General features: G+C 48.4%; 4 protein-coding genes across 4 annotated transcripts; 2 read left to right on the top strand and 2 right to left on the bottom strand.

The window, feature by feature from the left end:
* Window positions 1-310: 310 nt before the first annotated feature.
* On the top strand, window positions 311-3397 carry BHQ10_000167 (uncharacterized protein; the record flags this gene model as incomplete). The annotated part of the gene is made up of 1 exon (XM_040873731.1): window positions 311-3397. One exon carries the CDS (start codon window positions 311-313, stop codon window positions 3395-3397), a length of 3087 nt encoding a protein of 1028 aa, XP_040728672.1.
* Window positions 3398-3835: 438 nt separating this feature from the next.
* Window positions 3836-5357, bottom strand: BHQ10_000166 (uncharacterized protein; the record flags this gene model as incomplete). The annotated part of the gene is made up of 3 exons (XM_040873720.1): window positions 3836-4102; window positions 4160-4267; window positions 4320-5357. The coding sequence occupies 3 exons, from the start codon at window positions 5355-5357 to the stop codon at window positions 3836-3838; spliced, it is 1413 nt and encodes a 470-aa protein (XP_040728671.1).
* A 329-nt stretch (window positions 5358-5686) lies between these two features.
* On the top strand, window positions 5687-7032 carry BHQ10_000165 (uncharacterized protein; the record flags this gene model as incomplete). The annotated part of the gene is made up of 3 exons (XM_040873709.1): window positions 5687-5721; window positions 5768-6129; window positions 6182-7032. The coding sequence occupies 3 exons, from the start codon at window positions 5687-5689 to the stop codon at window positions 7030-7032; spliced, it is 1248 nt and encodes a 415-aa protein (XP_040728670.1).
* A 73-nt stretch (window positions 7033-7105) lies between these two features.
* On the bottom strand, window positions 7106-15411 carry BHQ10_000164 (uncharacterized protein; the record flags this gene model as incomplete). The annotated part of the gene is made up of 17 exons (XM_040873698.1): window positions 7106-7198; window positions 7252-7651; window positions 7709-7910; window positions 7968-8326; window positions 8450-8561; window positions 8612-8645; window positions 8694-9564; window positions 9613-9668; window positions 10342-11847; window positions 11898-12707; window positions 12767-12771; window positions 14670-14691; window positions 14749-14863; window positions 14928-14997; window positions 15055-15165; window positions 15221-15282; window positions 15329-15411. 17 exons carry the CDS (start codon window positions 15409-15411, stop codon window positions 7106-7108), a joined length of 4911 nt encoding a protein of 1636 aa, XP_040728669.1.
* Between the last annotated feature and the right edge of the window lie 57 nt (window positions 15412-15468).

Here is a 15468-nt window from a genome sequence, read left to right as displayed (position 1 = left end):
ATGATCAAAGCGTTAATTAATTACCAGTAGACTACCGTAGCATTTACTCCGCCCCACGGAGTAGTAGTTATCGCAGACTCTTATCACTATCACCATGGAAATCCACGTCTAGACCGTCCGTGTTTACTTMCCTTGCCCCGCCTCGACCTTTTCCTCGATTGAATCTTGGATCTGTCTTACTTCTTGTCTAGAAGTGCACTGTCAATCAAAATTCCTCACTGATACTAGACCATCTTCAAGATCATCTGTTGAATGAAAAAGACTTCCATATGTTGGCTGCGATTTACTCACCAGGACCGTACGATTTGGTATGGAACCCCTCTGGGGGCATCTAGGTCAGTCGCACAACGGCCAACGTCAGAAAGCAAGGGCATACGTGCCTAGCGCTGCCAAAATGCCTTTTGCTCTCAGTCATACCTTCCTCGCATGGACCATGTGGGCGGCAGTGAGCGTGGCTCATGTCACAATCCCTTACATTCCAACACATGCCTTCACTTCATCACAGGTATCAAACACCAGCGACCTTGTCTACATCTTCCAACCGATTAGCGATCAATCGGCGGTTCAGCTTCTCGCTCTCAATTTGTCGTCAACGATCAATCCTAGCAGTCCTGAGTATACTGTTCTCTCCGATGACGTCCCCTTCTCCGCCGGTGGCGAGGCGTATGTACCGATGCTCAACACGAATGGATCCATAATGGTGTTTTCGGGCAACTGTAACTCATCACAAGAAGCACCACGCTTGTGGTCATTTCAACTCGACGATAATAGTTCGATAGGGAATGGCACATGGTCATCAGTAGCAGTCAATGGATCAGGCACGAATATCACAGGTCCGGGATACCTCGCCAGCGGGTTTGCGTACAATTCTTCAAATGACACTTCCTCCGAGTACTACTCTTTTGGGGGTATGTGCCCATTCGCTGATGGCAACGAGTCGGACTGGACCTCCAACGCAGTCTACTCAAACGAAATGACTGCATTGACTGCACAAAATACGTCGACAAATTCATTCAACTACATCTTACAACAAAGTGATTCCTCGAATTCGCCTATTGCAGAAGCCGGTTATACCGTCACACCCCTTCAAAAGACGAGCTCGACGACTTCAGGAGGCGTGGTTGTGCAGCAAGAAAGTTTCCTTGTTATTGGAGGCCATACGCAGACCGCGTTTCTGAACATGTCTACTTTGGCTCTGTTTTCTCTACCGCAAGCTAGCTGGTCCTATATCTCCATAGGCGCCACCGTGGATACAGGTAGAACCGACCTTGCAATCCGTGATACCACTGATATTGAGCCTCGATCCGGCCATAGTGCTGTAATGTCCTCAGACGGAAGCAAGATTATTGTCTATGGCGGATGGGTGGGTGACACTAGCACACCGGCTGATCCACAGCTTGCCATTCTTGAGGTTGGCGAGGACTATGGCGGTTCGGGAGAATGGACATGGTCAATTCCGGAGTCTACTGGCTCTGGGCCTGCATCGGGATCTGGTATCTTTGGGCATGCAACCACGATGCTCGCTGGAGATGTGATGCTGATCTCGGGTGGATATGTGATACCAGCGTCGTCAGGCACGACGAAGAGAGCTTCCTCGGAAGGATTTCAGTCAAGCTCCCAGGCATATCTTTATAATTTGACCTCGAATTCATGGGTATCCACGTATACGGCTCCAAATCCTTCGGACACGAATATAAGCTCTCATAGCAGTGGCGCACTTTCTTCCTCTGGCGAAAAAGCCGGACTTGGTATAGGCATTTCCGCCGCAGCAATCGCAGTCGTGTGCATTGGTTACTTTTACTGGTCAAGAAAGCGATGGACTCATCGTCGACAAAGGGACCAAGAATTACGGAAACTGGCACTCGGTGCAGAACGGTCGAATATATGGGGCGAGCCTGGAATTGAATCTAGTTATCGCGGCCCAAGCGATGCCGTGCTGCGCAACTCGATTATTGAGAATGTCTACTCTTCTGGGCCGAGTCATCAGTATAGTGCAGTACCAGTTCCCGGTAGCAACAATAAAACGGAAGCTGAAAGAAGTGGATTGCTTTACGATGTACCTAGTCCATCGAGAGGTCTTCGCAGAAGCCTGTCTACTCGACCGCAAAGGGTACAATCAGCGAACTGGTATGAGGATAACAGAATGAGTTATAGGGCAGGTGCTATTCATCCGATCGATGAACAGGAGGAGTATGAGACACCGCCTGAAGAAGCCTCTGAAAGAAGGCCAGAAAGCGGAAGCTCGGAGAGTAGTACCAACAACCGATTCTCTGACCCTTTCAAAGATCCATCTCCTTCGCCTACACGTGCACCTCTGATAGCGTTTCACGAGGAGTCAACGCATCAGCATGAAGGTGCCGACGAAGCGTCTATACGCTCAGGCGAGTCTCGGGGCACATCTCCCGACAAGAGCGAGAGGACGCATTCCGACTTGTCAGAGTCATCCAGATCTGGAATATCGGAATTTTCTATTCAAAGATCAAACATTGGATCTCAGAGAAGATCTACACGCCTCTTTCAATCAACTATCCCAACGCTGGAACCGTCACATTATGATGATAATGGCAGTGGACGCACTTCTCCAGAAAAAAGCTCCCAGCATGCAGTTGAAGGGAGTAGCATGAGATGGCCATTCGAGCGATCCGGAACAGTAGACTCACTCTCTACATCCGCCAGTCGCCACAGACGAACTCCTCTAGAAGGGGACACCTTATTAGGGTCAGGGCCGGAGTGGTCCACACCTCCAGAGTCACCATCACGGTTCTCCGATCGAGAAAACAGACCCAACAGTAACAACTCCCAGACATGGATGGGAAGTATTCGAAAGACCTTCTCCAATGCCCGCAAAGTTGTCCTATCGAGTTATGGTAATAACTTTCCGGAGGACGAGCGCGCTTCCCCGGCCATGTTTGAGTTTAACTCCCCTGTGGACTTCGACGATGACAACGGGCTATCCCCACAGATATCGCGCCGAGCTTCCAGCGCGTCAGTAGTAGCGCATCATCAAAGACGGAAACAAGGACCCAAAGACTGGGCCGTAGACGGCCGATCCTCTCGACAAAGTGCCACCGGCATGTCATCCTCATCGCGTCGCCAAAGTCGTCGCACAAACGATCTTCTCGACGACAATGAAGCAGAAGAAGACGATGCTTTCGACGACCGACTTGATGTTATTGATGATGACCCGGATGAGCATCATCGCGGAGGTGGCAGTAGTATCGGTGCAACGGACGACGAGGATTGGGACGTCGAACTTGCCGCGGAAGGACGATTAGTTCAGATTACATATACAATCCCAAAGGAGAGACTGAGGGTTGTTAATGCTGGGGCTGGTGATCGCGTTATTGGTGATGATGTCTCGGAGGTGGTCTCTAGGACGTCTCAGGAGGGGAGGTGATCCTTCCTCCCTGTTACGCATGTGCACATGAAGTACGAACAAATGAGTTGATGGATGGATGTACGAAGGTGTGATTTGGTTATATGGAGTAAACGGTATGAACTGAGTCCGAACCGGCTCTCTACAAACGGCGTTTTAGTTTTTTTTTTTTTCTTCTTGAGTTGCAGACTGGCGGATTCGTTTCGTGTTTATATTTTTCCAATTTCTTCGTTTCCATTCGATGTCTTTGTAATTACAAATTTAGATAGGACAAATCAAGTTGAGACTTTCGATACTTCAATATAGTTTTCTGAAACGGAACAATGATGATAGGGCTAATCGCAACACGTGACCCCACTACTTGTACACATTGCCCATATCAAGAACATATTCATACAGATTAATCATATATCTACATATCGTACAGTCTATAAACCCTCACTCTTTGATATCTACACATCATACACCAAACTTTTCACAAATAAACGCCGTCAAATCATCAACCACCTCATCAGCCGGCCTCTGTTGCTCCGGACTATCAGAAGCAATAGCCACAACCGAATCGGCGATTGTTCTCCAAGACTGCTCGTCCATTTCATGCAGGGGTTTGTTGGTTAGTGAAGCGGCGCTGTGGCGTTCTTGTTTTTGCATTGTGTATGCGTCGGTTGAGGTGGATATCGTTGCTTCGAGGATAATGCCTTTTTTGGCGCGGATGAATATTTTTGTCTGTTTTAGACGTCAGTAAAATCTCATAGTAGATGAAGTTGAGGGAGGGAATCATACTGAAGGAGGGAGGGAACTCGGCAGTGGAGGTCGAGGCCGGGGATCGTCTTCTGTAGGAAAAGTCGAGAAGGTGAATTCGGGAGTTTGGAGGAATTTGAAGTCGGTTGACTATCCAACATTAGTCCATGTGCATCTAATCATAGACCGAAAAATGACTTACCTTCATCATCTGCAACGTATTCTGGATCTCCGGTACCTGCTGTAACTGGACCTCTCCCACCGTCCCCGCAACCCAATTATCGCCAGCACTGAATTCACTTTCATTCATATTCAGCCGATTCGCGCAATCCCTGACCTCATCACCGGTTTTGTATAGCCGCGCGAACTCATCCATTATACTGACAATTGTGCGCTGCATCGAAAACGGTTCCGCAGAGTCAACCAGTCCTGCTGATACATTTCCCACTGGAGATCGCACGCTACTGACCCCTTTCGCAAGAATATACGGTCGAGCCGGCGATCTCAAAAATGCACCCAAATTATTAATATTCGGTGAGTCGAGTAGGCATGTCCCGTGATGTAATGCCCGGTTTCGAGTCAATTTAAACGCCGAGCCGGAGACCTTCAGAGCTTGCGGAGTCGATTCTTCAGGCGGGTCTTCGATCCCGGTTGCGTGTTTCTGTCTTGCAGATTCTCTGGGCTGTTGGGTCAGGACTATGTCGTGTCGTTCGTTGACCATGGCGTTGACTGCGCCGATTCTTTGGAGTGCGCGCGCAACCATCTCCGCATGCCGGTCGCGAGTGAACACATCTCGGGGACAGATCACGCTGTAATTCAGATTTCCTTCGTCGTGAAATACTGCGCCTCCGCCAGAATGTCGTCGCACATAAAGCACATTCCGCGTTGAGCTCTCCGTTGTATCGGAGATCTTTTGCAGAGCCTTTAAATTCGTCTCAAGCCACGGGTTCTGATTACGCCCAACCACGACACAGGGCCGATTGACATATAGAAACAAGACATTGGAGTCTTCTGGGGCCTTTTGGAGGAGATATTGCTCAATTGAGAGATTGACGAATGGGTCGGAGGAGAGCGATTGGTAGATCTGGTGCTTAGCTGAGCTCCGGGAGACGAGTTCGGCGAAAGCGGAGGATGCGAGGCTTGTTAGCGTGCGAGTCGCTGCAAGGCGACTACTTGCAGATCGGACGGAGAGCAGGCATGATGAGTGCCGGAGAAGCAGCATGGATGCTGCTATGGACATTGAATATGTTCAGGTCGATAGAAACAAAGTCGGCCTTTTCGGACCGAGACCCTGCCAGTTCGGCGCGTGCTGGCGTCATTGGGGCGCTAGGCCTGATCAGGAATAGCTCTGTAGAAACCCCCCGCGTGAGTCAATCGGCCGCCGACCTCGCAGATCAGATGGTGATTCGCTGTCGAACTTTTTTTACTCTTTGCTTTTTGATGTTTTTTGATGTGGGATGACTCGGTTTTGATAATATCCCAATCACGTTTCTCAGCGGAATTGTCTTCTTGTGACCGGGATCAGATTTAAGATTATTATTGAATATCCACAACTGCCATATTTGCAAAATGTCGACGTGGGGTGATTATTTCCGGGTGACGACGTGAGTTCTCCTCCCCATCACGAAAGAACACCACTGACAGACAAAGCTATGGCGAATCCCACTGCCGCTCAGTAGGCTGCATCGTCGATGGCTGCCCTCCAGGCATGGCTCTCACCGAGGCCGACATCCAACCTCAAATGACCCGTCGCCGTCCCGGCCAGAGCGCTCTCACCACCCCCCGCAATGAAAAGGACAGAGTCGAGATTCAGTCCGGTACTGAGTATGGCTACACCCTCGGCACGCCAATTGCGATGATTGTGCGCAATGAGGATCAGAGACCAAAGGATTACGGCGGCAGTACGATGGACCTGTACCCCAGGCCCAGCCATGCGGATTACACCTATTTGGAGAAATATGGAGTCAAGGCTAGCAGTGGAGGTGGTCGTAGTAGTGCTCGCGAGACCATCGGTAGGTCTTTTTGTTTTCATCTTTCAGTAATACACATCTCTGACTATATCAGGACGAGTCGCCGCCGGCGCCATCGCAGAGAAATACCTCAAAATCGCCCACAACGTCGAGATCGTCTCCTTCGTCTCCTCAGTCGGAAACGAGCATCTCTTCCCGCCCTCACCCGAACACCCATCCTACTCCACGAATCCTGAATTCTTGAAAATGATTGAAACTATCGACCGCGAAACAGTCGACAAGTTCGCGCCTGTCCGATGCCCCAATACAGAGGCTTCTGAGCGTATGACCAAAGTCATTGAGACCTTCCGTGACAACCACGATAGTATTGGAGGGACAGTTATGTGCGTTATCAGAAACGTCCCCATCGGCCTTGGAGAGCCCGCATTCGATAAGCTAGAGGCCAAACTCGGACACGCCATGATGAGCATTCCCGCCACTAAGGGGTTCGAAATCGGCTCGGGCTTCGGCGGCTGCGAAGTGCCCGGCTCAATCCACAATGACCCTTTTGTTGCTGCTCCGGAGGTTGCAGAGAACAAAGCCGGTGCTGGAATCGCGAACAAGGCTAGACTTACCACCAGCTCAAATAATTCCGGTGGTATTCAAGGTGGTATCTCTAACGGAGCTACCATCTACTTCCGTACAGCATTCAAGCCCCCCGCTACTATTGGTCAGGCGCAGACTACGACTACCTATGCGCTCGAGGAAGGTGTGCTAGAGGCTAAAGGCCGTCATGACCCATGCGTTGTGCCGAGGGCTGTGCCCATTGTGGAGGCCATGGCTGCGCTTGTGGTGATGGATGCATTGATGGCACAGAACGCGAGAGAGGCGTCGAGGAGTTTGCTGCCGCCTTTGCCAAAGGGCTTGCCTATAAAGCCAGAGACGGAGACTTCAAATGGGAATTAGATTGGTACATAGATCTCATTAACGTTAATCAATAACATCTGCATTCAGTCCACAGTTTAAAAAGCATCTAGATTTATTCGAGTATAGGGGGCCCTGTGATATCTCCAAATAAGCCCGCTATACTCTCAAATGGGTAATCCGATGATCCCATTGAGAGTGTTAAGTCCTGTCAAACGTTAATTACGCATCCAAGTAATAGAATGAGATGTTTGATCTTACTGGCAAAAACTCATCAAAGGGCATATCACCCAAATTAAGCATACTAGCAGGATCATCCAACGTATCATGATGCAACGTAGCACTATGACTCGTTCCAGAACGCATATCAACAAGACCCGGCTCCTGACTCATGCCATTGAGTGTGTCATTGCTATGACTAGATCCATGATTTGTATCGTGGTTCATTTCCGCACCGTAGTCCCTGAGATGATTCTTGACGATCTCGACAGACTCTTGCGCAACGACGGATTCATCCATAGCTTCTAGTATTTCGATGGATTTATTCACGCTCTCAATCAGCAGGTTCGTCTCCATTAGGTTGAGGAAGGTTAACGATTTTCGTGACAGCGGGAGCAGTATATTTGTAACTGCGAACATGATGTACGTCGTATTATACCACCTTTCAAAATTAGCACTAAAACTATATATCACGAATCAACGGGAGGAAGGAACGTACCAACATCGAAAAAACGAATACTGCCGAAACGTCTCGTAAATAATATCAACTGTCTTCCGGGCCGAATCAAGACATTTCTTAGCTGCCATTTCGAGAACTCGTTGGGCCTCCGGCGCTCGGTTTTTGCCTCCTTCGCCCCGCGGGGTGAGGGTTAAGTAGGCCAGGAAGGGGCGGAAGATGAACATCTCAACGTTGTGGTAGCCTTTCCCCAAATTGTTAGTATCAGGATGGATAAAGTAAGCAGCTTGGGAAAACATACGTATCCCCAGCACAAGTCGCTGCCTCCTCGACCACTTCGGATCCCTCAGGACCGATATCGAAGATGGTGCATCCGCCTTTCCACCCGACTGCCCAAAATCAGGTTGCAGAATTTTGGGCAGTGCATCAAGCCAATTATTGAGCTTCTGTTCGATTTCTAATGAGTGTTTCATTCGCTGCTGAAGCGAGATTCGGGAGTGGTAAATGTCGACCGACACGCGCCGGGTTATGTGTGCTAGGTCAACCATTATGGGGATGATGGTGTATTCGGAGTGCTCGTCGCGGTTAGGTTGGCAGCGGTTGTGGTATTCGTCCATACCCAAAGTGTCGGGGCGGCCGAGGGAGAAGGATAGTTCTCTGCTGTTATTAGTGACTTCTCATAGATATGAAGAGCTATGGACGTTACATTTCCAGTGAATATAGGCCCCTGATGGCGGCTTATTAGTGTATCGTTCTGATTGGGATAGGGTATGGCGTACTTACCACCAAGTCCTGGATATCCAGTCGTGCTGGTCAGTCTTGACGTCCGGTGTTTCGCGGTTATAGCCTGCAGCAAGGCATGTTCGTATAGCTAGACCTAGGTACATATACGCCACTGATCGTGTCAGTATATAGAATCCAGCAACTCAGAAGATTGAAACTTACAGTGAGGCGCCAGTTCATTCTGACAAATCTTCGCCTGGACACACCGTCAGCATGATTCCCCTCTCTAGGAAAGAAGACAAACCATAAGATACAAAGCCTGCACAATTTCCAAATTGTTCGTGAAACACCACGTATTCAAGTATCCCTGCGCCTCCGCAAACAATTTCCGACTCCACTCAAACCTCGTCAACCCACCTAGCGTCGGCTGATCCCAAGCCCTAATCAGCGCTCCAAGAGACAAAAGACTCAAATACAACGCTATAAAGCTGCTGTCCGTTTGCGGATTTCTGCCAAACCAGAGGTTATGTGCCCGCAGCACAAAGTTCTCCTTATCGATTATGGGGTGGATGAAGTGCAGGTTTTCAAAGTATCCTTCCATGAAGACGTGGGCGTACTCGAAGTAGAATCTGTTGTCCGATGTGTTTTCTCCCTGGGTATAGTCGGCGAGGTATTTGTCGCCGTCGTGGAGGGGTGTTTGGAGTTGGGAAGTGTAGAAGTTGGGGTTGTGCAGGGTTGATATGAGCGATGATTTGGGTTTGCCATTACCAGCATGACCGTGGCCAGTTATGGAAGCAGGAGGATGATCGGCAAAAGCATGCATATACCTATTGGGCGTCACCTTATGCTGTTTTACCGGCTCCCGCGCACGTTGCAAATGACCCAGTGCGGCCGCAGAGGAAGTATTTCCATGAAACTCAATCGCATTAGTATGTCGATTGACTTCACGAATCTCCTCTTCCAACGCATCCGAAGACGGGGTCTCATTTTCGCCGATGATAGACTCGGGAGACAGCTCTTGATTCAGAATTGAGCGGCCTGGGGTCGCCGCTGTAGCTGGAGTAGTCCATGCCGCTGCACTTGTGGAAGGCTTGTTGAGAGATTGACTGGAGAGCGTTACTTCACGTAGCCGTTCATTCAGTTCTTCAATCTTGGTTTCTAGTTCATGGATATAACTATAATTCTGTATTAGCACATACTCCTATATGAGTAAAGAGACATACCTAGCCGTCTGACCCTCCCGTTGAAGATGAAAATCTCCCTCGTACACGCATTGTACCTGGCTTTCTACAGTTCATTAGCATCCATAAACACGCATATCAGAGCTGAATAAGCATACTGGTACATTTTCGACACGGAAATGATTCATCACATTTATACTTCTTCGCCCTACAGCGCTCACAGGCCCTCGCAGCACGACGTTTCTTTGTAGCAGGAGGTTGCTGCCCCGGAGAGCCTTGTGTATCTCCTGCCAGCCCTCGCGACGTACTTGGAGTGCTCATGATGAAGGTTTCCGTCAAGAGTATATCAGAGCCGACTAAGAGTCAATAAGCCTAGTGCTAGAAGTGAGCGATTGAGGTCGGGAATTCCGAGATTTATTAAATAGAAAAGCCCGTTGCAAAATCACGTGTGTGGAGTCGCGGTGCGGGGAAAACCTGGAGTTAGTTCGCTTTTCGTGATTGGCTGATTTTTTACTATGTCGGAAGTATCGGAAGTAATAGAATAATAATAACGCCTAGCTATGTACATAAGATAGAGTAGACAAGCTAAATACAATACTATCGCATGATATGTTGTCCAAGAAATCAATACATACGCCTCATTCTCATCTAGGTCGTCAAACTCATAACACGCGTTGCAACATTATTCGCGCATGGCTTTTATCTGAGAGGCCGAGAACGGACTGGCCCAGATTCCATKCCTGTCCTTCGCGTAGTCTGACTGCGAGTTACCCGTTTCGAGACGGGGCTGTCATCAAGGCTCAACCCCTGCAGCCCAGAGCCTAGACCTGCTCGTGGAACCCGGTAATCTCTGTCGTTATTGTTGAATGGGTTCATATTTCGGATGTCTTTGTTGGTGTACGAGCTGATGGTCGTTTCGGCATCAGAGTCTCCTCCTGACATCTCAGAGGCGTCCGAGCCATCATCGAGGAACTGATTGCGACGCATGTCCCTCTGGTAGAGGCCGTAATTGTAAGGCTGGGATTGCGAGAAAGAAGAAGTCTGTGAGTATACGCTCGTCGGCTGGTTGGATATGTATGATAGTGTGGGTGAAGTTGGCGGAGGAGATGAGTAATGAACTGGGGGAATAAATTGAGTCTCAGTCGTTTGCTGCGTCAAAGGATGAGTGACAGCCTCTGATTCTTTCCTGGCCATCCCTTTCTGAGTTCGGCTCTTTGGCATGGCTGAAAACAGTACCAACAATTCTTCGATAGCCAACAGAGCTGTTAGAGACTTGACGCATGTTTCTAAATGACCCCCTTGATGGAAAGTACTGGAAAAGTTGTAACTCAGGCAGAGAGCCAGAACGATAGTCGCCACAAACTTAATCAAGGAGTAAATGACTCTCTGAACGACTATAACCGGTTGATTAAGCGATGCCAATAGTCCGAAACCTGTAAATAGAATGTTCATGATCAAAGTGCCCATCAAGACAGCGTCGTGGGGGATGGGAACAAGCTTCAGCCAATCAATCGACCAGGCAAGTATGCTCATAAAAAGAAGCAGTAGTCGGATTGAGGAATATAGCAAGGCTGACTGCGCATGTTCCTTGCGTATGTTCTTGCGAATCTCCTTGACCTTCGACTGCAATGCGGCATTCTCATCTGTATCGTCCTCGGGAGACTTGATTGTAAATGTTTGATCGAACAGATTTTCCAAACCAGTCGTGGCATGGTAATCTGATGGGGCGAAGAACTTTGGAGGCGCAAAGAACGCATCAGGTGTGCGTAGAGTATCATTTTGCTCGTTAAATACGGGATTTTGAAGGGTAGTTGTTCGAGATGTCTGGAAGATGTTGTTCACCGGGACTGCCGATGAAGCTTTCTGAGCTATAGGGTTTCGGAGCTGCCATGCAGGAGGTCGTGGCGCTGCAGGAAGAGCACCTTGGAATAATGACTTGTGCGAAGCGGCCTCGGGTGCCACCTCCGGCTTTGAGGTAACAAACATAGGCCGGATTTCTTTGGCTACTGATGGTGTCCAATCCATAGAGTCATCGGGTTCTAAAGGGGGTGTAGCCAATCGTACGTTGGATCTGGGGCTCTCTCGTGGCATGCTCAGCTTTTCTAGAGGGAAGTGTTGAAACATGTCTTGTTGAAACGGAGCTCCTTGCTGCTTGGTCATCGGTGCCGACTGGGGTACATTTTTTTGCTGTCGCGGAGATGTAACAGGAGTGAGATTTGACCACAAAACAAGGGGTCGCGTGTCGTAATGGACTAATCGCTGGGAGAAGATAGTCGCCTGTAAATAAGTTAGTATCGATTGGTATAAGCCCGGATTGTCATGCTTACTACACCCATGAATAGTATCATAACGGCGTGCACCGCGGTAGGAAGAGAAGGCTCCATGCGACTTGTATCCTTCAACCACGCCCACACTGCGAATCTGGCCACCATCACAATCAATTGGCACTCATAGTACTGGTTCAGCCCTAATATGCGACCGCTCAGCCCCTCCACTTTGTGATGAATCTTGGGGTTCCACCATATCGAAAGCGCGCCTATAATCAACGAAATGCTGGCAAGGTCCTGAGAAGAATAGCCAACATATGACGCCAGTTCATTCACGACTGGAAAGTAGGTCGATGGTAATATCCAATATTGTCCAATAAGTTCATTCAACAGATCGCCCGTCCCAATCAGGTCCGACACCAATTGACCAGCAACACTCGACCAATATCCCGACGCACCCGCCACAACGAGAATACTTCTCCAATTTCGCCTTCGCGCCTTCTGTGCCGCGCGACTCATTTTGCTGCGTTCCATGGTCCTCCTCAGGTGGTCGGCCTTTGCCTCATAGCCCGTCTGCCGAATGCGATTGTTCACTTTCTGTTCGCAGTTTTCACATACTTGCGGATAGGTCTCTTCCATTTTCCGGCGATATTGGGGATATTGTTGCTCGTAGATCGGGTAGGTAGGATCATCGGTGTCCGGAAGATAAGAGCTAAGCGCTTTCATCAGCAGATGTTGATTCCGAACGCATTTGCCGCAAAAGAGGCCCGTTTGATCGAAGCCAGCCGACTCGAAGGGCGATTGAAGCGAGTCATTTGATATGGCGGGGTTGGCCGTCACTGCGGTCGGGGGATCTGTAATCTCTCCATTCTATACCTGTTAATTAGTGTTCAAATATCGCATGCAAACCGTATGTAGTCGGTACGTACCTCGTCTAGATAATTTACAGCTTCGCAATGCTCACAGCGCCATTCTCGCACGCTCGTCGATCTCTTTGATGCGGATCKCTGGCCACAATAAAAGCAGCGCAGTCGCCTTGTGAGCAAGGCCATTTCATTGTTTGCGACGCGGTGGTGTGAAAGAAAGAAGATAGTCGAAGAGGCGAAGTGGGAATTGTTGACAGGCAACCGGACTTGCGCTAGAGAAATCGTAAACCCCGAGCGCACAGACCATGCCATATACATTGATTTATTGATTATTGGATAAATATTCTCGACCTGTCATCGCGACCTTCCTTCTATTGTCCTTACTTATGGGACAATAGCGAGCACATTATTGCTGCTTTTATTGTCTAAGCTTGTACTCCGTATGAATGTCACACCCTACATGCTATTGCCATTCTTCCTTTAATGCCTCTCCTCTTTCCACCAAAACAACCCTACAGCAATCCCCAACTTCAACCCTGTGCCAATCCAAAATATCACAGCCAACCCCTTCTTGTCAGATTTTGTCAGGATTCCACCAACAATAGCACCCACACCTAGCGATATTACTGCTACCAAACGTCTAATCCATTTAGCTCTTCCACTGCTTGACCGACCAGACGTGTGACGCCATCCAACCTTCTCAGTCACCAATCCAGAATATACATTCGTCAAGACAGTTGTAGGAATCTCCGGATATCCCAAAAATTGACTCAGCACGACCTGTCCTCCAGCCTGGAACGCGACGAAAACGATGGGAACAAGAATTCGAAGCGCTTCGAGAGTACCCTCGTCTGCACTGGTGGTGTCTTGCGGTATAAAGTTGGATTGTACTATGCCCGCGGCTATTGCTAGACAAATTGCTTGTACTGCAAAAGAGCCGATCAACAGACCTCGAATTCTACCGAAAAGACGCTGAGCAAGGCTGAAACAAGCACATCCTACGAGGAATGTAACGATGGCTATAAGAGAATGAAGCCATCCGTAAGGTTTGTTTGTGGGCTGATGGGAGACGCCGAGGGCGAGGAAGATTGTATTTCCTGGACATTGTTAATATACTAACTTTGGCATTCGAGATGAGGAACTACCTGTCTGTATATTCACAAAACAGCTCCAGGTATTGAAACAACCCGTGTCTGATAGGCCGGAAAGGAAACAGCATGCCAGAAGTAGATAATCGGTGTGCTTGTTTGATATTCTCTGCCTGAGTACTTCTCGTAAAGAATACCTTTCATCTTGGACATGATGAATTGGATTCCTATCATGCGATTCTGCATTGTTGATTCCTTTTTCAATGGGATCCAAAGACGCTTCCATATCCTCCGCCATTATATCGAGACCAGTATGAGACGCGGCCATTCTCGACACGAACCAAACGAATAGATATCTTTCAGCCTATCTCGCCTGACTAGAAACAGAGAATTCATCCCGCCACGATTTTCTACATGGTCCGATGGCTGTGACAATCGAACATGGGAGAAAGATCGAACTCGCAGATCTCCAGCGGAAATGAACGGCGATGAAAGGAGATGCACGGAAAATGGACAATGCTACGGTTTTGTCCGATTTAGACAAGCCATCGTCGGATGCTCAAAGAATTTCGATATTTCTTGGTTTCTAGAAATTTATCTCGATCAGAGAAATAATGATTTCATAATTGGATGTTCAATGGGAGGATATATACGAGAACTAGCGATTTCGGGTACATAGATCAATTGTCTAACTTTGATACTCTCAATTTTACTATAGGAGGATCGAGTCAATTTCATGTTGTCATGGCTATGTATAAACTAACATTTTTGATTCAAATTGTTACTTTCATGTATTTTTTTATTGCTCCTATCAAATCTCTATTAACATTCTCAAAAGGTAACTCCCACAGCTACCTAATCCGGCACAGCAAACGTACTTTCAACCTCCACAATATCATCCTTTTAGAATCATGTCAACAAATCCTAAAGCACCACATATTTGATAAGATAACCAACCTGATTAAGCCTAGAGACTTCAATGATCGACCGAGGCGGAAACGGTACATCGCCCCATATCTCTTTTTGAGCCTCGTTGACCAGCGGACGAAACCGGTACATGTCTGTTGTATAACTGTTTAGAGGTATCAGCCTGATTCTGCCTTGAGATTTACCCAGATAGGCTAGGGATTGCGTACATTACCAAGCGTAGACAATCTCCAACTGTTGCTCCGGCTGATTCAGCGATCATGCGCATGTTCTCGAAGGCTGTGAAACTGTCAAATCACGTTCTTCTTTCGAAGACGGTTGATGAGTCAAGCACACATTTGAGAACCCGCAGATATGCAGGAGAGTCTTTCGTTGATGGGCCATTGTAAGTCTCCAAACCTTCGATAGGGATCAATTTGTTTGTTAACGGGTCGATTCCTCGAAGCCCTAATGATCAATTAACCCTAACACTGCATCAACTTGTCCAATTCTGGAGGTTAACCCGATATGTAAAGCGTGTTGCCTCGTTTACTCGCCAGCGACCACGTCCCTGTAGCCTTGTACCTATGCAGATTTAGAGCTGAAATGGAAAGTCATAGAGCGTACGCACGACCATGACGGATTGTAGAATTCCACATTGTTAGGCGACACATAGTCCGGAGCACCCAGGCCGTGCGACATGTCGAGCGCCATGACTGTGCGCCAGTTGCAACTTGATATCAAGTGTCTTTATAGGGCATGGATGTATAA

The sequence above is a fragment of the Talaromyces amestolkiae genome, assembly GCF_001896365.1.
Source record: "Talaromyces amestolkiae strain CIB chromosome Unknown scaffold1.1, whole genome shotgun sequence".
Lineage (NCBI taxonomy): Eukaryota > Fungi > Ascomycota > Eurotiomycetes > Eurotiales > Trichocomaceae > Talaromyces > Talaromyces amestolkiae.
The sequence above is the reverse complement of the archived record's forward strand: the minus strand, read 5'-3'. Positions and strand labels throughout refer to the sequence as shown.